Here is a 23,090-nt window from a genome sequence, read left to right as displayed (position 1 = left end):
CGATAAAAATAGTAGGAGACAAATTAGATTAAAGTCCTTATCTAGTTGCAAACATGTCATCATGATTGGTCTGCTTATATTAGTTTTGTTCTTGCATATGTAGAATTATTAAATGGCTTCTTCACTTTCACTAAGAGGCATCTTAGATGCCAACAAGTTGACCGGTCCAAACTATGTGGACTGGTTGAGAAATTTAAAGATAGTACTCACTCAGGAGAAAATTTCCTATATTCTTGAAACCCCTGATCTTGGAGATCTAGGGGATGATGCTACAGAAGAGGAGGTTGCCACACATAAGATGTGGAAAAATGACAGTTTGACTGTCAAATGTATCATACTTGCCTCTATGAGCAATGAATTACAGAGGCAACATGAAAGCATGGACACTCAATCCATACTTCTCAATTTAAAAGAGTTGTATGGAGAACAAAGTAGGACTGCTAGGTATGAGATATCTAAGCAGTTGTTCCGTGCTAGAATGAATGAAGGAACTCTAGTGCAAAACCATGTTCTTATGGTTATAGACTTAATCACCAGATTAAGTCAATTAGGTTTTGCTATGGATAATCAAATTTTATTTTTAGGCCCCTAGACTGATTCAATTTCTGGTTCTTGTCTAATCAAATTTCTGGTAGCCTGATTCAATTTCTGGTTCAGGTCTAATCAAATTTCTGGTTCAGGTCTGACCCAATTTCTGGTTCAGATCTAATCAAATTCCTCGTTTAGGTCTCACCCAATTTCTGGTTCAAGTTTGATCCAATTTCTAGTTAAGATCTAATCAAATTTCTGGTTTAAGTCTGACCCAATGTCTGGTTCAGGTCGAATACAAATGAGCCCAGACCTGAACCAGAAATTGGGTCAAACCTGAATCAGGCATCTGGCCTGATTCAGTTACAGAGCCCATTTGTATTTAAGCCGAAAACTTGATTAAATTTCAAGAATAGGCTCTTGGCCTGATTCAGTCACTGGGCTTGTTCATATTCATGTCCAATAACTTAGATAATGGGTTTACAATCAGGTTCGTAGCCCAAATATCCTTTTTCTTTGACTCGGCCTAAGTTTAGTTCCGAGCCCAAATTAGTTAGGTTTAAAAGGGACTGTGCCTCGGACCAAGCCCAGCCTGAGCCCAACTTAGTTGGGTTTAAAAGGGACTGTGGCTCGAACCCAATGTGAAACGCTAGTCTCAGCGAAAACAAAAAAAAAAACCGCAAAGGCATGACTGAAACTTCTTCGAATTAATTCTTTTGCACGTACAAACTTCCATATGACTCGTGCATGAAAAAGAAGGAAGACTCCAATGTATATTTTTTCTTAAAAAATAAGAGACTTTATAGAATTATAAATCACTAAAATTTATTTATTTTAAGAGGGGGTATTATAATATAGGTACGGCTCTTACTCTCCTAGTTTCTTTTGTTTTTCCTTCTAATTTCAGATTTTAATTCATTAATATTTCTTAGGTTCAAAATATTTTTATACATTATTAGATGCTCTCTTAGTTTTGATTTATAACTCATTAAAATTTCATCGGCCATGCTTTTCTAACCGTGCAAGTGATCCATATTTTATTACTTAGCATTTTAAATAAACCCCAAACCCTTTGCCAATATTTTCTGTTAGTGGCTAGTAAAATTTCAGTTATTGATCTTGGTTATATTGCCAAGTCTTCAGATGAATTGGTCTTTCCATTAAGCTCTTTATCATTTTAATCATCTAGCTCCAAAATCTATTTCACATCTTGTCTCTTTCTCAATTTACATATAAAAATAAGTCACTCTAATAACAAGGCCCCTTTTTTTCTTAAAAGTAAAAATGACCTTTATTGGCAATGCATCCGGTGAAGTGTTATAGCTTCTTTACTTATTGCAAAGCACAAGTCTAATTATACTTTTGTGCATTTTAAAAAGATGTCGATAATTTTAAAAATCTATATCAGTCCCCCAGGTAAATAATCCTGTCTCCACTCCTAGCAAAAAGCTGGGCTTCTCACAAGGAAGATGGGAACCATCAGTTCAAGACTCCCATGAAGCTTCTTGATTTCATTGGGCACACCCAAGATCTTGAGAGCCTCTTCCTTTGCATAGGTTAGAAGCATCTCACACAAAGGCATCCAGGTTCAACGCCATTTTTTCACTTGAACTTCGACAAAGACGAGACACTGGTTGAAGGATGGTGGGAAGGAAGAGAACCAATGAATGTCTGGGTCAAATTGTTCGATCGAGACAGCCCATGACTGGAAGGACAAATAGTCTTGGTCAGGCCTAAAGGACTACTGTAGTTGTAGAAGAATCACGTGGACTCTAAAGCAACACCTATATAGTATCAGACCAAAATATTTTTTTTGGTACATAAGACCAAATGATTTGAATGCATTCTCAAATAACAATTTTGATCCGATCTTTTAGTATTAGACCACATTTATTTTAAGAGAATAGTATCACACCAAATTGTACAATAAGCTGGATCTTTCGGGACCCAGTTCGCGAAGTGCATGAGAAATAGTGCGATTGGAGAGTTCTGCATCAATCTGAGTTCTGAGTAATAGTGTCGAACACCTGGGAGGCCTGAAGGATGGGAGATCGAAGCACTGGAATGGCAAGAAAAGCGGCGACGGAGGAGAACCGCAGGGCGAAAACGACCAAGGATCCAGAGGGCAGTGCTGCTGGTCTTTGGGAACAAGCAAGATCTTCCTAATGCGATGAATGCCGCAGAAATCACTGATAAGCTTAGCTTGCACTCCCTCCACCAACGTCACTGGTTATAAATATTGAATGCTCTTCACTTGATGCTTAACCTTTCAAGACTTCTCTTAATAATGCAATTTCTATGGTACTTTTGAAGCACCCGAACCTCTCTGCTTCCAATACTTCGGTTAGTAAAATTCGGTTTCCTCCAGGTACATCCGGAGCACATGTGCCACGTCTGGGGAGGGTCTGTATGAGGGATTGGACAGGCTCTCAAACAACAGTGCCATGATGCTTCGTACTTGGAATATTTTTAGGAAAGTTTATTTAGTTTCTTCCGCCAAAAGTGATTTCCAGACTTAATCTTACCCATTCTGTTAGAAAAGGAAGAACGGAAGCTGGAAATAGGGGAGGAGAAAATGCTGATTTAAGTTCTTTTTCTTACTGCATCACAGTACAGATTGATGGTATTTATACATATTCGAGCTGGATTAAAGTATTACTAATCTAGCTATTAAGCAATGTAAATTGTAACTGAATCTAACTAATCTAAAATTCAAAAAGATAAAGCTTCCGAATAATAGAGTTCTGAGTTAGTTTCAACTGGTTCCATTTCAACAGTTATTGTTATGAAACATTTAAACCGTTTGAAACGTTATGATTGTTTGAACTGAGAGAGCTATTGGAGCGCTCATGAGAAGAGGCTGCATTGCTGGGAAGAGTTAACGGCAACGCAGACACAGCGGGAAGATTTTGGAAGGAGTCAATGGTGCTGAATATATGTGTTTGGTCCTTTCATGGAAGATTGGGTTCTTGGTGATGTGAAGAGCCGCTTGATTTGCTGAATATATGTTTGCAGGAATACTGTTGGGATTTCCAGATTTGATTTTGGTAAATTTGAAGTTGGATGGAAATCCTATCAACCTATAGCATTTCTCTTTAGTGTGTCCAATTTTTCCACAATAATAACACACTAATTCAGACTTTTCAGACTTTTCTCTCCTTTTTGTATGTGCCACAGAAAATACAGAGGATTTAGAGGTAAGAAGCATTAATGTACGTGCTTGCCTTTGCCTCTCCTCTTGTAAAACTAATGAGAAGGTTATAGGGCTCATAAGAATTATCTGACCTCTTATACTGTCGTATGAATCATTCAGTCGCATTAAAAATTTGAACACATAATCCTTCTATTGGGCCTCACTGACAGTTCCCACTGCATTACATGTACAATGTCCACAAGTACACGAAGGTAGTGGTCTATAGTTGTATAATTTTTCTCAAATTTTTTTATTAGTATCCGGTCTATATTCCATCCATTTTCAGTCTAACCGGCTCCATCAACCCATCGGGTTTGTGATATAAATCATATACTTCAAAGAATATTTCACGTACTATTGGGCCCAAGCTGAATCTTGCATCAACCCAAACCACCTGCATCCAAATGTTAACTGGGGAAACAAAGGTACAGACATTCAATAATCCCACAAAAAAGCTTAGCCATAACACACACACACACACACACACATAAAAAGAAAAAACAATCTAAACTGGCAGGACTCAGGCTCAGGTTGAAAGACATTGCCGCAAAACTATCCCAGAAATATTTCCCACCTTTTATTCAGATACGGTACCATTTATGCTGCCGGCAGAGAGCGAAATCATCTCAACACAATAATATCAAGACCATATCGGGTGTATGGGAGTTTTCCACATGGTGTGATACCTCAATAATATCGATAAAGACATCTTCCGAAACTCTACATTTGATGACGTGCAAAATCCATTTTGATGTGCAATACATCGGAACTTCAGAACGAACATCTAAAAGTTGGAACAGGATTTTCAGTGCAGGAAGTGCAAAAGAATTCCATGGAGCTTGGTGGGATACCAGCAGAAGCCAATGCTTCCGAACTTGTTCATCAAGACAGCAGACATGCTGAATGCATTGTTCAGGAACGAGGCATGCTTCGTATCTGCAAGGCTTCTGCATCCTGCAACCACGAGTCCAGTGAGAAACAGCATCTTTTAAACAATTTCATAAATAAAAAAGAAGTTCATTGGCATCTCACAAGTGCTTTTAAGTTGTGCTCTGTCGAAAGGGTTCCTTCTAGTACCATCGAAGGGTTCTGTGACTGTGTGAAGGTGATTCCAGTACCTCTAACACAATATCCTTGAGGGAAAAGGGAAATGAAAAACTACAAAAACAAAAGAAACGATTAAGACGAAAAAGAGAAAGAACATAACTACTAGAATGCCATGTTTAAATTAGATATGTACAATTCTCACCTGCTGGGATATTTTATTTTCCAAGGAAGGATCGGTAAGGCAAGCGACTTGTTGTATGTACATTGCTTCACAACCAATCCATCTTTTCATGCCCTGCTCCGTTAAAAGATTATGCAATGTGATGCAGCAATTTTTATGAAAGCAATAAAAAATGCAGAATCTTGTGCATGGAATAAAATTTCTGAAATAATTTCAAGCCTCATGACCCTATAAACTACAATTAAAGATGCTTGCATGAAGAGGAAAAATCCATCTGATTAATTCTGCTCGGTGGCAAGCGGAAGGTGACATGCTGAATTCTGCTGCCTATGCCTGTGAACTACTTGAAATCTCAAAGAGAGCCATGTGCTGTGTGATCATGTACACGCAGCATATGCACTGGTAGTAACAAGAAGTATAGATTCAGCTTTGCTGGTTAAGAACATTAGAGACTCAAAACTTGAGATAATGCTTGTTCACGATTAGGGCAATTAAAAATAATATCATAGATGGGCTATATACCTGTGCTTGATCTTCCAGTCTCATTGCTTCTAGGAAAAACTTTGAGGTTGGATCATACCCTTTCAATAGCAAAAGAAGCAAAGAAAAGGTATGAAAACAAAGATGATAATAGATAAATACTTCCAAGGAAAAACGAACTTTCACCTGCAAAGACATCATCGGTTACAACAAAGTTGATGAAAAAAAGTTCTCCAGAATGATGATCACGATCCAACTACATGCCTGGACAGAAGTTGTTTCTATCTAATAACTGAAGTTCTGTTCAAATGCATGGCTTTGACATTACAAATCTCCGATGCTAAGATCTTTTCATGGTGGAGGGTAAAGCTCCTCAAAAGGTTACCAGAATCTTCATCCTAATTTCCCACTCCTCCCAAGTGAATGGTAGCTCATTGGAGATTGCTTTGTACCTTGAAGGACTTGAGCTGGGAGAGAATCTCTCTCTTTTCCAAGATGCACCATTCACCTTGTGGGCATTGGCATATCAATAGTGATTTTAGTGGGAGGCTAATAGAAGCAAAAAATGCTAAATTCTTCTGCTTAAGCTTGTGAAACAATGAGAACTGGAACAGCGGTATCTTGCTGTCATCAATCCTTTGTCTACATGAGAACCAGAGAGACTTAGTGTAGACTTTCCTATTTAGTCTCTGAACTCATAATTGTATATTAATGCAATGTTTCCAACCAGTGGTTTCTCGACCAGGCCATGGCAAGATTGGGCACGCGCGGCTTGGGCTATGCATCTTCCTGAACCCAATCTGTACCAAATGCACATTTTATCTTTGATTTATGATAACCTGCGCCAAACAAAAATATAATATTAACTCATCAATTTTATCGTTATTTGTTAGCAATAATACTAATTTAAGCGGTGTGTAGATCGTCCTTTTGTGCTCTCATCACACCCTCCAACTAGCTGATTGCTAGTCTCTAGCAATTAACGAGCAAACGATAAAATGAGAGTACAAAAGATGTTGGATAACTAATGACTTTTTATTGAAGCTAAATACATATGTAATTAATATATAATATGATCGAGCATGGCAACCATCAAAACAAGAAAAATATGAGAGTGTATTGTGCATGACTTTCTCAGAGTACTAATATCTCCACCACAACAGGGCACCGCCCGAACTTTAGGCGCACTACTCAAGTTCACAAGTATATTCTACAATTTGTTAAAACCTGATCCACCAAATTTTCAGAGTATCACTTGTTGACTAAATTTTGGCAAGAACGGTTCGCATGTAAAGAAAGGGCTATCAATCCCAACTAAACAACCCGAGTAAACAGAAGTCCAACACAATGGAGTCAAACCAGTCATTCCACATGTCACTGGGTTCAGTCCGACCAACCCATTCATGCTTTTTTTTTTTTCATATATATATATATATATATGACAACTTCAGCAGTCTAACCCCATTAGGCTCTAGTAGGGTCCATGTAAAGAGCTTTCGGCCAATGACTCTCAATCCAGTTGGCTCAAGGCATTAGGTGAAACACCCCTCGAGCTTAATTACTCGAACCAGACTACACCACGAGGCCAGACTTTTCATTATTATTATTATTATTATTATTATTATTATTCGTAAAAGTGAACACACAAAAAGAGAAGATAGACTGAACCACATAAATATTTTTATGGACGTGACTGCATTGTGACTTTAAGTCAACCAAGGTTGGATCATGAGACACCTAAGTGATCTAGCTGGGATATCCAATCTCTATCTTTATGTGAAAACCGAATCATGAACCTCAAAGTACAAATAAGGATACTCATACTTCTTTTACAGATAAGGTTCATAAAAATGCAGTTAACAAATGTAAACTCCTGAGGCCTTCCTATTATCATGAAGTGCATGTGTGGGGATCTAATAATAGGTCTTTGATCGGTCATAGTATGCATATGTTCCTTGCCGTAATAGTTGCACAAACTCAATATGAAAATACATGTGCATTTGTTCAAAAAAAATTGCAGTAATCACTGGATAATAGCATAAATCAATTTTTTTTATTACGAAGTATTCCCTCCCCTCAACTTAAACATTGCATTGTCCTCAATGCAGTGGATACAAGGAAAATGATATATGAGAGACAATAAAGAAAATAACATTAGAGAGGAGAGTAATACTTTGAGGTGTTGATATCCAAAAAAGATAGACCTGCAAAATAAGAAGAAAACTAGGAATAAAAGGAAAAATGATTCTAACTAATATACACATACCTTTGCTGTCATGCTCAGTCATAAGAAGGCTCCCCCAAGAAAAAGGAGTCCTCTTCATCTGCAAAATTCTCAAGAAAAGGTCTTAACCTGTATCCATTCACCTTAAAAATCTTATCATCCCGTGGATTCTCAATTTTAGCTGCCCAATGTGGAAAAATAGTTTTGATAATGAAAGGACCTGTCCATCTCGATTTTAATTTGCCGAAAAACAGATGTAAGTGGGAATCATACGAAAGAACTTTTTGCGAAGGTTTGAAAGATTTTTTCAAAATTGATTAATCATGTAAAGTTTTCATCTGTTCTTTGCAAATTCTAGCGTTATCATAGGCATCTCTGCGAATCTTATTAAGCTCATTCAATTGCAACTTTCTAACTAGACCAACATCTTGCAACTCAAAATTCAACTTTCTAATGGCCCAATATGATTTGTGTTCTATTTCTACAGGCAGACGACACGCTTTTCCATAAACTAGCCGTTCGAGAGACATACCAAGAATAGTTTTGTATGCGGTGCAATAAGCCCACAATGCATTCTAAAAGTTTTGAGGACCAATCTTTTCGTGATGGATTCACCATTTGTTCTAAAATGTGCTTGATCTCCCTTTTGGCTAATTCTACTTGGCCATTTGTTTGCGGATGATACAGGGTAGAAACTCTATGAGTGACATCGTACTTCTTCAATAAGGTCTCGAAAGGCTTATTATAAAAGTGCTTTCCACCATCACTAATTGTGACCTTAGGCATCTCAAATCGTGAAAAAATATTTTCTTTCAAAAAATTTAGGACAGATTTGTGATCATTGGTCCTACAAGCGGTAGCTTTTACCCATTTGGACACATAATCAACGCCGACTAGTATGTACTCGTATCCAAAAGATGGTAGGAATGGGCCCATGAAATCGATGCCCCAACGGTCAAAAATCTCGATAACAATAATGGGTTGAAGAGGCATCATCTGCCTACGAGTTGGACTTTCAATACGTTGAAATGGGTCGCATGCCCTACAGAACTTGTGGGCGTCTTTAAACATTGTAGGCTAATAGAACCTACATTGCAAAACCTTTGCAGCGGTTTTCTTGGAGGCAAAGTGTCCACCACAGGTATTAGTGTGGCAAAAAGAGAGTACGCTTTGTATATCATGATTCAGTATGCATCGTCTAAAGATTTGATCATTGCAATACTTAAACAAATAGAGTTCGTCATAGTAATAACTCCTAACCTCGCGCAAGAAATTTTTTTTATCTATCAATCCCCAATGCTCCGAAATCCGGTTCGTAACAAGAAAATTTACAATGTCAGCGTACCATGGCATAGTAGAAAGTGCAAACAACTGCTCTTTAGGGAATAAGTTCTTGATGAAAAATTGTGGCACCAAATTATGAAAAACTAACCGTGATAAATAGTCAGCGACCACATTCTTTACTCCCTTTTTATCTTTGATAGTGATGTCAAATTCTTGGAGTAGAAGTATCCATCGTATTAAGCGTGGTTTGGCCTCTTTCTTGGCCAACAAATATTTTAGCACTGCATGGTCCGTGAATATAACAATAGGAGCGCTAAGGATATAAGAATGAAATTTATCTAATGTGAATACTACTGCAAGCAATTTCTTCTCGGTAGTGGTGTAATTCATTTGAGCATCGTTTAAGGTTTTGCTCGCATAGTAAATGACATATGGCTTATTATCCTTACGTTGTCCTAGGACAACTCCTATCGCATAGCCGCTGGCGTTGCACATAATCTCAAAAGGTAGCAACCAATCAGGTGGTCGCACAATAGGTGCGGTGCTAAGCATAGACTTCAACTTGTCAAATGCATCTTGACAAGTTTGAGTCCAATTGAACGGCGTATCAAGGGATAGGAGGTTGCACAATCGTCTAGATATGACACTAAAGTCTTTGATGAACCTCCTATAAAATCCGGCGTGACCCAAAAATGATCTAAAATCTCTAACCGTCTTGGGTGCAGGTAACTTGATGATTAAGTCGATCTTAGCTCTATCGACTTCCATGTCCTTCGATGAAACAATATGTCATAGGACAATTCCCTTTGGTACCATAAAGTGGCATTTCTCCTAATTCAGTATCAAATTCTTCTCCACACATTGAGCTAAGACCGCTTGTAAATGTGACAAGCAATCATCAAATGAATCGCCAAAAATGGAGAAGTCGTCCATGAACACTTCCAAAAACTTCTCATTCATGTCTTCAAAGATGTTGAGCATACATCTTTGGAATGTTGCAGGTGCATTACACAACCCGAATGGCATCCATCGGAAAGCAAATGTGCCAAAAGGATAAGTGAAGGTAGTCTTCTTTTGATCCTCTGGTGAAATCTCGATTTGGTAATTTTCGGAATAGCCATCAAAAAAATAATAGAAGTCATGCCCTGCAACTCTTTTCCAACACTTGGTCTAGGAAGGGTAGAGGAAAGTGATCCTTCCTTGTGACCAAATTTAGCTTTCGATAGTCAACACACATGCACCAACTCGTCGGGACACGAGTTGGGACCAGTTCACCCTGCTCGTTCTCAACTACCGTCAAACCTATCTTCTTAAGCACGACTTGAGTGGATAAATGATACCCACATCAAGCAACTTGAGGACTTCCGCCTTAACCACATCTCTCATCGTAGGATTCAACCTGTGTTGCATTTACCTTGTGGTTTTAACATTGTCCTCCAAATGTATCCGGTGCATGCAAATCAAGGGGTTAATCCCTTCAAGTTGGTAATAGACCACCCTAGCACTCCTTTATGATTTCTTAAAACCACAAGTAATTTTCTTTCTTGAGTATGATCAAACCCAGACAAGATGATTACAGGAAAAGTATCCTCAGATCCAAGAAAGGCATACTTGAGTTCCTTTGGTAAGGGTTTCAACTCGAGCTTAGGTGCTTGCTCATGAGATGGTACTATTTTTGCATCTTGAGGCAACAACTGCTCAAATTTCTCTACTTTCAGTCTCCACCCATTGACCATCATGACATCCAAACTATCCACAATAGGCATGACCAACAAATTATCATAATCAGTGCCATTAGAGCACCAGTCCATTAAGCGATCACCAGATGAGTCGTTAAATGCTGTAGCTAGAAAATACTCTTTCGCGATGGTTTCAACCCAATCAACCTCCTTACTCTCTTCAGGGTCATTGGATTGCTTGCACACATTAAAACTGTTCAGTTCCAAGGTCATGTTACCAAGGAAAAGCTTCATGACGCCATTCCTACAATTAATCAATGCATCAGAGGTTGCAAGGAATGGACGTCCTAAAATGATTGGAATCTGAGACTGTGAGTTTGAAGCTAGATTTGTGTCCAATACAATAAAATCAACAGAAAAGCAGAACTTGTCTACTTGGACCAACACATCCTTGATAACCCCCCTTGGAATCTTGATTGACCTGTCAGCTAATTACAAAGTAACACAGGTTGGCTTCAACTCACCTAAACCAAGTTGCTCATATACAGAATATGGCAACAAATTCACACTAGCCCCTAAATCCAACAATGCTCGCTCTATCCTAAAGTCGCCTATGATGCATGAGATGATTGAGCAACCCGAATCTTTATACTTAAGAAAAATATTGTGCTGCAAAATAGCACTCACATTTTCAGTCAAGAATGCCTTATTCTTAACATTTAATCGATGCTTGATAGTGCACAAGTCCTTCAAAAATTTGGCGTATGAGGGCACTTGTTTGATTGCATCAAGAAGAGGTATGTTGATTTTGACTTGCTTAAAAAGGTCAAGAATTTCAGAATATGGTTCAAGCTTTTGCAACGACCTTAACTGTTGTGAAAAAGGTGGGGAAAAAGGACATTTGACTTTCTCGGTAAAGATTAGGACCTCAACTTATTCTTTGTTCTTTTCATCAGCTTTGGGCACATCAGAATTAGAAGTGACTTGCAGTCCCAACGGGACAGTCCGATCAATGACTTTTCCATTACGCAAAGTCATGATGCTCTTTGCATGCTCTGTATGCGAACCAGAAGGAGCCGTGTTATTACTACCATGACTTGTGGGTTAGGTTGGGGTTGAGCTGGAAGCTTACCATTTTCTTGAGTACTTAGGACCGTAGTCAACATTGACAATTGGTTTTTTATATCCTCAAAATTTTGAGTACTTTGAGCATTGATATCGGCTTGACCTTGTAGAAAAAATTGTATAGATTGCAAGGTATCCTCGAGACTCGGCTTTTGAGGGGGTGGTGGTGCATAAGTAGGACGTGCAGGTGGAGGAGCTGGATGGTATGACTGCTGAGGACGATCATTTCTCTACCTAAAATTCGGATGATTCTTCCAACCAGGGTTATAGGTATCCAAGAATGGATCATTATAAGGCTTATGGTAGGAGTTCATAGCGTTTGCCTGATCGTGGAAGACTTTCTTGAATGCAGATATGGTGGGGCAATTTGCAGTAGAATGACCAGATATATCGTAGATCCCGCAACATTCATTTCTGAGCTCTATGGTCTTGACGAGCTCAACCTTCCTAAGTTCAATTGCCTCTACCTTCCTAGTGAGAGCTGCCATTTTAGCATTAAGATCATTCTTAGTTCTGAGGTTGTAAATGCCTCCATGTCTAGAGCTAGTAGTCTTTGGTAAAGACTTATTGTTTCTATCCCCATTGTCCCAAAGTTGGGCAATCTCAGCAAGGGAATCAAAATATTTTCATGCCTCATCAAGTTTCTTTTCTAAAAATCTACCATTGCATATGGTTTCTACAAATTGTTTCATCTGTGGAGACAAACCTTCATAAAAAAAGCTAATAGTTCTCCAAGTTTCGAATCCATGGTGAGGACATGAGAAAAGAAGGTCTTTAAATCTCTCCCAATATTCATAAAAGGTTTCATTATCTTTTTGTTGAAAATTGCTGATATGCCATTTTAGAAAGTTGGTCCTTTTGTGTGGAAAAGAACCTTTTCAAAAATTCTGTCTGCATCTCTTGCCAGGTTTCTATTGATCTAGGCCGCAAGGAGTTCAATCATGTTTTGGCCTTATCCTTTAGAGAAAAAGGGAACAACGTCAGCTTGAGGACGTCCTCGGTGACATTTGGCACTTTGAATGTGATGCTCAATTGTTCAAAGTCCTTTAAATGAAAATAAGAACTCTCGGACTCTAACCTGTAAAACTTGGATAGCAATTGAATTACCCCTGGTTTGATGTCAACATGTCCACATTATCAGAAAAAATCATGCATGAAGGCTGACTAGTTTTAGTAGGTTGTAGGTATTGTCTCAAAGTCATAATAGGGGGTTCATGTTTTCGATCATGGTGACTCCCTGCATCTTCATTTAAATCAGCCATCTCACAAGGTGTGAGACACTGCGAAGGAACCTCGGAAATGGGTCCCAAGGGATTGTCAAAAATTGTACGACTTAATCGACCGGTGTCGTCCCTATTCCACTTTAGCATGCAATTTTTTTTTTAAGAGCTGAAACTCACCTAAACTAAATCTCTAATTGGATCTGAAAATATGCTAGCAAATCAGCCATTCCCCGGCAACGGCACCAAAAATTTGATGCGTTCGCAAAACTGTTCTTCCAAGTGCAGGAGAATCGCACAAGTAGTAAAACTCGGAAGTCCGAGGTCGATTCCTCAAGGAGCAGCCTATGCATTATTATCGAAATTTCAGATGGTTTCTTGAAGTTGAGAAAAACTAAAAAGTAGATTAAGTTCAATAATATAATAATGGTTAGGGATCCAAATTCTCCCTTGATAATATTACATCCAAGATATAAACTCTACGGTTTCTAATTTAAAGATTCAAACGTAGAACATATCTAACCATGGAATATATTACTTGAACACATGAACTCAATTTCTAAGCATTCATCGTGCTGGATACGTCTGCGACGAATCAAATACTAAAGTAATCCATGTATCAATAGATATAAACCATTAGAAAACTATCGACAACATAAACATGCAAGAAACCAAAACATATCAATAGATATAAATTGACTAGAACAAAAGTTTAGAGTTTACTTCAAGGAAGTAACATGTCAAGGGTTCATCCATCACCCTTCACCAAAGTAATCAGCCAGCCATTAATGTCATGTCTCCCCTTTTTTTTTTTTCTTTTCAGTTCGGTCCGTAGAAGATAGAGCCCGAGAAGGCCCCCTTACAACGACCTCTCCCCCTTACAGTTTCTTTGTGGAAAACTTTTTAGAATTCAAAATAAACTTCCTAACAAATCAAACGAGGACTCCAAACTAAGGATGTTGGAATTCTCCTGGGATGAGATCGGGTGTTCGAGATGCGCATCCTAGCTAGCCGTGGGATACTCGGACACGGAATCCTGGAAGCTAGAATGCAGAAGGCGAGAGGCTAGGATGCGGAACACAGAGGGCTGGAATCTGAAAGGATGAGATGCGGAAGAAATGGAAGGGCCGAAGGCTGAGACGCGGACTCCTTCCCAGCCATGCCAAGCATTTGCTGATCATTCTTTTGGCCATGGATTGATGATGTGTCATGCCCAAATGAAGACACTCTTCGGTTTGCCAAGAATCACACAAAGATTTCGTTCCTTTGCTCATCGCTTGGCTTGGGTTGGCATCCGCTGATCTTGCTTTATTTGAATTTTCTCATGTGCTCTGAAAATTGTGGCATGTCGGACAAATCTTGGGACATGCACAACCAAATCCATGGCATTTGGTTGAAGTTGTCTCGAAGCTTCTCATCATTATAAATCTTCTAAGCAAGAGTAGTTTTGCCTATCCTCCATTCCAACAATGGCAATGACTTGAATTTTTTTGTTATCTTCCTTTATCATCAAATCCGCCACCTCCTTGTATCATCATTAATTTTCTCTCCCACAAGATCAGGTTCAACAATAAGAGATGTCCTGCGGCTTATTCTACTCTTGTGGTGGTCATCACGAGGAGCAGGTGTAAGATGGAGGTTATCTTTACGCTTGGCAAGTTGTTCAAGCTCACTGTTGAGATTTCTAATTCTTTTGCCGACCTCATGACGGAATATGACTTTGTGCAAGCAAGCAATAGGAGGGCAGCAACAATGTACCGACTCAGCATGACGAGATGAGGATGAGTTTGAGCTGAGAAGCTTCTCACCCTCAATCCAGCATTCATCGATGATGTCGTCTGCATCATACATGAGATCGCACAGCTCATTTAGCCAACGGTTGATGGCCTGGTTGTCCTCGAGGCATCTATTCTCTGCATCAGCAAGAACATCTTGTATCATCTCCAGCCACTTGCGGAGCTTCTTGATTTCATCGAGCACATCCAAGATCTTGGCAGCCTCTCCCTTTGCATAGATTAATAGCATCCAACACAAACGAGAGACGAAGGCATCCAGGACCATCGCCATTTTTCCGCTTCAACTTCTGCAAAGACAAGACTCTAGTTGAAGGATGGTGGGAAGGAAGAGAGGAAATAATTGCCCATCCACAACTGGCTCCCCCAAATTCCAACTTGCACCAATAATTGCCCCTCCACCCGCTCGAGATATTCCATGATTGGTAGGACAAACTGTCTGGGTCAAGCCTAAAGGACAAAGTGTCTGGATAGGGCCTCGAGTTCGGACAGGTTTCCACCCTTCTTCTTCAGGAGATATTGGCCTCTGATCAGAGAAGACATGGTTGAGGTGGTTTAGTAGTTTTTCAGTTTGGCAGCACTACCGGCAGACTGGAAGAGGACCTTCGTCACCTTGATTCTGAAAAGATAGGGGAGACATCATCCGAGCAAAGAATGAGCATCCGAACAAAGAATGGACAACAGGGAAGACAACAGACATCCCTGGCGAAGACCGGTTGCAGAAGTGAAAAATTGAGTGGGGAATTCGTTCACCAAAATGGCAAAAGACAATGAGGTCACACACCCCATAACCCAGCCCGATCCAATCCTTGTGGAACCTAAAACTCTCCAGTGACCTCCGTACGAACACCCAACATACACATCATGTCATAGGTCCTCTCAATGTCCAACTTGATGCCTATCAGACTCCTCTCCGAGTCCCTCTGTAAGTTGGAGATAAACTCCTAGGCAATAAGGATATTATCTTAAATGTTGTGCCCCCCAACAATGGCCCTCTACTCTGGGCTAATGAGTCTCGGTAAGATGCCCCTTAATCTAGCGACAAGGATCTTCACCGTGGCCTTGTACAAGGTGGTGCACAGACTGATCGGTCGATAGTGGCTCGGCTCCGAGGCATCCTATCTCTTTGAAATCATGATGATAAAGGTCCTCTTCCAGTTTGCCGGTAGTACTGCTGAACTGAAAAAATACTAAACCACCTCAACCACGTCTTGTCTGATTAGAGGTCAATATCTTCTGAAGAAGAAGGGTGGAAATCCATCCGGACCCAGAGCCCTATCTAGACACTTTGTCCTTTAGGCCTGACCCAGGCACTTTGTCCTACCAGTCGCAGACTATCTCGAGTAGGTGGAGGGGCCATTATTGGTGCAAGTTGGAGTTTGGGGGAGCCAGCTATGGATGGGCAATTATTTCCTCTCTTCCTTCCCACCATCCTTCAACTAGTGTCTCATCTTTGTAGAAGTTCCATTGAAAAAATGGCGATGATCCTGAATGCCTTCGTCTTTAGTTTCTGTGAGATGCTGTTAACCTATGCAAAGAAAGAGGTGGTCAAGATCTTGGGTGTGCACGACGAAATCAAGAAGCTCCGCAAGTGGCTTGAGGACTAGGCCATCAACCGTTAGCTGAACGAGCTATGAGATCTAATGTACGATGCAGACAACATATTCGATGAATACCGGATCGAGGGCGAGAAGATTCTCAGCTCAAACTCATCCTCATCTCATCGTGCTGAGTCGGTATGTTATTACTACCCTCCTATTGCTTGATTGCACAAAGTCAGATTCCATCATGAGATCGGCAAAAAAATTAGAAATCGCAACCGCAAGCTTGATCAACTTGCCAAGCGCAGAGATAACCTCCATCTTATAGCTGCTCCTCATGGTGACCGCTACAAGAGTAGAATAAGCCGCAAAGCATCTCCTATTATCGAACCTGATCTTGTCGGAGAGAAAATTAAGGATGATACAAGGAGGTTGGCAGATTTGCTAATAACGGAAGATAACAAAAAAATCCTAGTCTTTGCCATTGTTGGAATGAGGGGGATGGGCAAAACTACTCTTGCTCAAAAGATTTATATAGATGAGAAGCTTCTGAACAACTTCAACCAAATGCCACAGATTTGGTTGTGCGTGTCCCAAGATTTCTCCATATCCGAATTACTAGACAAATGAGAGCAGTATACATCCATAGGGTGGAGAAGTTGTCTCAAGAGGATAGTTGGTCATTAATATGCAGGATGGTATTTAAGGAATGTGAGGAAGGAGACATGCATGTGTTGAGTGATGTCGGGAAGGGAATTGTAGAGAAATGTGATGGCCTTCTGCTTGCTCTTCAGACTATTGGACAGTTTTTCGAGCTAAGGAGAAAAGGCTTTCAGAATGGAAAAAAATTCTCTCTAACCCAACATGGTTTTTTACGAAACTTCCAAAAGAGAAGATGGGCCCATTGTACTTTAGCTATCTTGATTTACCACCTCCTCTTAAGCAGTGCTTCACTTTCTTTTCATTATTTCCTGAGGACTGCCTAATTTTTGAAGATGATTTTGTCAGTTACTGTATTGCGGAGGGCTTTGTAACATCCGAAGATAGCACGCCTTTGGAAGATGTGGCAAAAGGGTGATGGATGCCTCCAACTTTGTAGTCGTTCGCCAGTACACAGAAGTTGCCCCCTTTAATGTCAAAAATCCTCTAATGCCTAGATGACTTGAAGGGTGACAACCCGCATGAATTTTCATATGCACTATATCCCCAAGTCTCACTTTACAGGTATATTTCTGGATTGAATTAGGGACTATACTAGGTTTCATAGTGCTTATTTTTTCATGTAGATGGCCAAAAATGAGGTGATCAACCAGATTTAGGAAATTTGCTTTAAATCTTTTTCAGGTGAAATGGTATATACCATTTCAACAGGACTGAATTATACCATTAGCTGAATTTGGCCTCTTTTAGCAAGTCAGTCAGGGATATCCCATGCAAGCCTCTTGATCATTCTATGACACATTTGAACCATTTCTGAAAAAGGGAGCGCCCACAACTTTGCCTAGCCCATGGCAGAGCTCAAAGAAACATTTAAAAAAAGTCAAGGTTGATTTACGTAGAGAGGAAATTCACTACAACAGAAAAGGTTTTTGCCGACTTTGTATTGCCGACGCTAGTTAAAAGCGTCGGCGATTTTTTTTTGGGGGACAGTAGCCGTCGACGCTTCTGAGAAGCGTCGGTAAAAAAGCTTCCAGCGACGCTTTCTTTAAGCGTTGGCGTCTGGGTATATTACCGAACGGAATATTTAATCCCCGACGCCTATAAGCGTCGGCATATCGGAAGAACACGACGACGCTTATAAGCGTCGTCGGACTTCATTCCTCCAAAACCCGATCGACCCCCTCCCTCTAAAGCCCTAAATCCCCATCTCACGCCGACCGACTCCCTCTCTTCTCAACCCTTTTCACCGATCTCATCCATTCTCCTCCGCCGAGCGCTCTCCGTCGTCGCGATGGGGGCAGTCGCTGCTGATGCAGGCGTTGAGCAAGCGGCGAACGTGGGTCTTCCTCTTCCTCGTCGTCTACTCCCTCCACCTCTCCTCCTCCTAGAACCTCCTCCTCTCCATCCGCTCCTGGTACAACTCGGCGGCCGCCTCCGCCTCCTCCCGCGCCGCCGCCGGCTGGAAGGCCCTCTACGCCTCCGTGCTCTACGGAGGGGTCTTCGGCCTGCTCTCCATGGGGGCGGCGCTGGCCGTGGCGGTGCCGGCCACGTTAGTCACCTGGATCACGATCCTCGTGCTACTCGCCCTCTTCAAGCTCCTCCTCCTCGCCTTCGGCCTCGGCCCCCTCTGCCCCTCCCTCCCCCTTCTCCCCTTCCTGTTCACCTCCTTCTTCCCTGTCAAGATCCAAACCAAACCCAAGCCCAAACCTCCCATCTCTTCATCTTTATCCACCCTTCACCGCCTCATCACTGCCGTCAGGGTTCTCCTCTTGGCCACCATCATCTCCAGCTACCGCTATAGTGATAGAATGCATCCGTACCTCCTCCTCGCCATCTACTGCTGCCACATCTACCTGATCCTAGATCTCGGTCTCGCCTCCATTGCCAAGATCGCCACCGGTCTCCTTGGCCTCGAGCTGGAGCCCCAGTTCAACAACCCCTTAGGCGCCTCCTCCCTTCAGGACTTCTGGGGCCGCCGCTGGAACCTCATGGTCTCTTCTATCCTCCGCCCCTCCGTCTACGACCCCGTTCAAGCCCGCTGGGGGCTCGACGCCGGCATCCTCGCCACCTTCTTCATCTCCGGCCTCATGCACGAGCTCATGTTCTACTACCTCACCTTGGCACTTCCCACCGGGGAGGTAACCGCGTTCTTCGTCCTCCACGGGCTGCTCACGGTGGCGGAGAGGAAGGCCCGGAAGGCCGGCTGGTGGCGGCCGCACCCCGTCGTGGCGGCGCCGCTTGCACTCGGGTTGATCGTCGGCACCGGGTACTGGCTCTTCTTCCCGCCCCTCCTGAGAGGTGGGGCCGACGCGGTGGGGCTGGCGGAGTTTTCTGCTGTGATGGGAGTTTTCCAAACCCCCTCCAATATCCCATGTACTTTTTGCTGATGACATGCAAGTAGCAAGGGCGATAGTAAAGGATAGAATTCTATTTAAAATCCCTTGTTGATGCTTGTTAATTATAGCCGGCCAAGCTATTAATACATCTAAATCCCATCTTATCTTCAGCCCAAGAACCCCAAGAGCAATTAAGTCTAATATATGCAAGGTTTTTTCCATGCAGGAGAGCAGGGGGTGTGGAAATATGTAGGGGTTCCTCTATTAGGTATGCCTCTGGCCTCTTTGAATTTTAATTTTTTATTGGATAAGGTGGCAACGGAGATTGCAAGTTGGAAATGGAAGGCTTTGTCTCTGGCTGGTAGAACAACCTCACTCCAACTTGTGCTTTCATCTATTCCTATCTGTTGTATATCCTGTGTCAGTGTGCCTTTATCTATCAATACAAGACTTGACAAGGAGCTTTCGGGCTTTGTTTTATGGGGACATACTTCTGATAGGAGGGGTCTTCATCTAGTTTCTTGAGCAAATGTTTGTATACCAAAAGACCATGGTGGTCTGAGTTTGTGTTTATTGGCGCAAATGAGGTATGCTTTCTTATGTAAGATGGCTGTGCATGTGGTCTTGAAACCTGACTCTTTATGGGCGAAAGTGAAACCTGACTCTTTTTTTTTTACTAGTTTTTGTTCTATCATTGCATCTTCAGAGTCTTTCAGAATATTTCGTCTAAATCATTACATTTTTTTTTCATAATCTATAAAATTTGGATTTATAGCTGTACGTTGTCTATTTTGTGTTAATGCTTTTTGGTGGATAGCTATATTCTTCCTTAATTCCTGGGATTTTCTTCATTTACTTGCTGTTATCACTAGAATCCAAGGATAAAGTATGGGCTTGGATGTCTCACATCTAATTCTATGTAATTCTCTTTTTCTTGGAGTTAACCTTTTCTTTTGTTGCTTTTTATTGACCGAAATTGGTCCATTGCATTGTTATTGCTTGAAGGTCTTTCCTCTGCTCTTTTGGTGTGCTTTTGAGGTTTAATTATTTTGGGTGGGAAAAATTGTGTTACAAGCTCATGATTAATAGATAACAAGATTGTTCTCTTGTATTTCCCTCCTTCCCACCATTTGTGTTACTCGATCTATTGTTCTACTTCTTTGTTTAGCTGACTAAGCTCTTTTTGCTTATTTTTCACTAAAATTGTGCCTCCCGTTATTATCTTATTTAAAGCATTACTGAATGTTTTGAACTCTGATTTGATAACTCACTGGTGATATGGAACATTGAATGGAGATTTGTAGGAGATTTTTGGCCCAACACATACTCGTATGTTGACAGGGCTTTACACATATGGTGTCTTTTTATCCTTATGTTTGCACCAATAATGTGGCTTACATGTTCTTCATGTGATCTAAGAACTAGATCAGTTTCATATCATCTCCAACATGGCAATCATGATTGTCATGCAGAACAGCTTTACAAGCTGATTCATTACATTCAATGCTACTGTGCCTTTTCCTTGTCTTCTTTTTTTCAAGGAAATTGCTTCTTAGTACTATGACTTTATCTATAATCATATGTTTACATGTGTTCTCTTATGTTTATTGATCACTTCAATTGGACTCTATCATCTAGGTACCCATCATACTGTCGACCAAATATATGGCCTTCCATTTCTTTGCCTGAGCTTGAACAAGGTACATGGGCATCTCTCCTCTGAATCCATATATGTGAATAATACTGGAGAAGGTTCTTCAGTCTGTTGGGTAAATTGTATATTATCATCTTCATGAGATTCCTAAGAGGAAGTTATATCCATCACTGTGAGAACTTTGAGAATATGGTCCCTTCCAATTCTCATTTGAAATGCTTCTGAAATGTTGAGTGATTCATGTTGGTAGAATTAATTGGGTGATTCTCATAATAAATTTTCCTGTAATTTCTTTCTCTAATTATTTTAACTATTCTTTTATAGATCCAAGATTCTTCACGCTTATTCTCTGATTCAAATTCTAGCATCCATCACTCAAGTTCTTGACCCAAAGATTCATCAACACCTAGGTATATTTTCAATTTTTGTGATTATGTATCACCGTCTTTATAATTAAAAATTTAACTTTGTTTATCAGATAATAACCATATTTTCTTTATTTCTTTTTTCTTGTCCTTCAGCTTCTTTTTTTCAGTCAAAGTTTGTTCTGTTATGACAGTATGCGGTTTTCTTGTCAAAGTTTGTTCTACTTGATGGATGTTTCCTCCTTCAAATGTTTAACGAGGATCTGCAAGCGGAGGAGCTCAGATCGCTTTTCGACGATAATGTGTGCCTCAAATGTCATATTCTTGTAGACCTGATGTTGCTAGAAAATCAACTTCCGTATTTCATTGTCCAGCATCTCCTCGAAACACTGGGGATGCCAGAGTGGGATAGCTCCCGCCTTCTGAATGCTGCCATCGATGCGTTCGATGACTTTCCGCCATCGTTCTGGAGAGGTCCACAGCCAGAGCTGCCCGCCGAAGGCTTCGATGTGGATCATTTCCTCCACTTGATCCACCGATGGATCCGGCGATTCCCAAAATCAGAGGTGACCAACACAGCAAGCTACAGTAAACGATCAAGGACTACTTATTCTGCTTTATCCCTAATAATCGACAAGACTGGGGATTGGCTCTCCAAGGTGTTGCTGCGCCGTACCAATTCTTCGAGTTCAGAGGTATTCCCAAGAACCCTCCCCCCCATTACTAGACTTGCAGAGGCTGGAGTGAAAATCGAGGGGAGCAAGTCAGCATCTGGCTTTCTAGACATTACGTTCTGTAAGGATCAGGGGGTGTTGGGAATCCCGGCCATTTTTGTTGATGAGTCAACGAACTTCTTTTTTGCAAACCTAATTGCTTTGGAGCAAAGTTGCAGGAGACACGAGATGGATGTCACTGAATATACCAAGTTTCTGGATGCCATCATCAACACCTCAAGAGATGTGGAGTTGCTTCACCGGGAAGGGATCATTGCATATTGGAGATGACCAGGACATTGCATAGTGGAAGTACATTGCAAATGTAAATTGACAGTATGAATGTAATTTGACAATATGAATGTAATTTGACAATATGAATGTTTTGATAAATATATTTGATTGTGCTATGAGTATAATCTCATTTAGTGTGAATGCCTTTGATTTTGTAAACAGAGTTTTAAAAAAAAATTTAAATTTTTTTTAAAAAAAATTATACTCTAACGACGCTTTAAAGCGTCGTTAAAATTTCGGTGTTTTAACTATTACCGACGCTTTAAAGCGTCGGTAGGTTTGACTTTAACGACGCTTTAAAGCGTCGCTAGTTACCGACGCTAAAAAGCGTCGCTAAATTGCAATTAGCGACGCTTTTATGCGTCGCTAAATTGTACGTTACCGACGCTAAAAAGCGTCGCTAATGACCGACGCTTTTGAAAATGTTTTATCCACTGTAGCATAGGCGACGCTTTACCGACGCTTGGGATAGCGTCAGGATGGTTTTTACCGACGCTTAAAAGCGTCGCTAATGGCCAAAAAAAGCGTCGCTAATGCCCAATTTTCTTGTAGTGAAATGCGTTAACTAACATAGTAATATATTACCTATGATGAGTTCAGAATATGTTATTGTATCTTGTGTGCATGTTTTTTATGATCTAGAATGGTTTCCATTCGAGCTTAAGGGAAGCCAAACCTGAATCAACTCCAAGCAACATATTCTTACCTATAAAATATCTCAAAATAATTCAGTCTAACCCATCACGGTTAAGGCCAAGCCCACAACGCTCTGG

General features: G+C 40.8%; 2 protein-coding genes and 1 non-coding gene across 3 annotated transcripts; all 3 read left to right on the top strand.

The window, feature by feature from the left end:
• Positions 1-12,482: 12,482 nt before the first annotated feature.
• Positions 12,483-12,591, top strand: LOC149768435 (small nucleolar RNA R71). Its single transcript, XR_016399700.1, has one exon. It is a non-coding gene; the product is annotated as a small nucleolar RNA R71 (small nucleolar RNA).
• A 3,638-nt stretch (positions 12,592-16,229) lies between these two features.
• On the top strand, positions 16,230-21,136 carry LOC120111478 (putative long-chain-alcohol O-fatty-acyltransferase 5). Its single transcript, XM_089928508.1, has 4 exons — positions 16,230-16,314; positions 16,411-16,490; positions 18,344-19,559; positions 20,930-21,136. Exons 1-3 carry the CDS (start codon positions 16,230-16,232, stop codon positions 19,340-19,342), a joined length of 1,164 nt encoding a protein of 387 aa, XP_089784634.1. The 3' UTR covers positions 19,343-19,559; positions 20,930-21,136.
• Positions 21,137-21,558: 422 nt separating this feature from the next.
• LOC149768434 (UPF0481 protein At3g47200-like) lies at positions 21,559-22,314 on the top strand. Its single transcript, XM_089928507.1, has one exon. The coding sequence runs from the start codon at positions 21,559-21,561 to the stop codon at positions 22,312-22,314; it is 756 nt and encodes a 251-aa protein (XP_089784633.1).
• The last annotated feature ends 776 nt before the right edge of the window (positions 22,315-23,090 follow it).

The sequence above is a fragment of the Phoenix dactylifera genome, chromosome 2, assembly GCF_051530095.1.
Source record: "Phoenix dactylifera cultivar Ajwa chromosome 2, Ajwa_hap1_PhDact_Kaust_v1.1, whole genome shotgun sequence".
NCBI lineage: Eukaryota > Viridiplantae > Streptophyta > Magnoliopsida > Arecales > Arecaceae > Phoenix > Phoenix dactylifera.
Note: the sequence above shows the minus strand (reverse complement) of the source record. Positions and strands in the feature narration are given on the sequence as shown.

What these genes read in the sequence shown, in the direction of transcription:
- LOC149768434 (XM_089928507.1), top strand. Translation starts at nt 21,559, where the DNA reads ATGTTTAACGAGGATCTGCAAGCGGAGGAGCTCAGATCGCTTTTCGAC.
- LOC120111478 (XM_089928508.1), top strand. Translation starts at nt 16,230, where the DNA reads ATGGCGATGATCCTGAATGCCTTCGTCTTTAGTTTCTGTGAGATGCTG. An exon ending in AGAGGTGGTCAAGATCTTGG is followed by an intron (nt 16,315 to 16,410) that starts GTGTGCACGACG and finishes TGTACGATGCAG; the next exon opens with ACAACATATTCGATGAATAC. An exon ending in CATCTCATCGTGCTGAGTCG is followed by an intron (nt 16,491 to 18,343) that starts GTATGTTATTAC and finishes TCCTCCTCCTAG; the next exon opens with AACCTCCTCCTCTCCATCCG.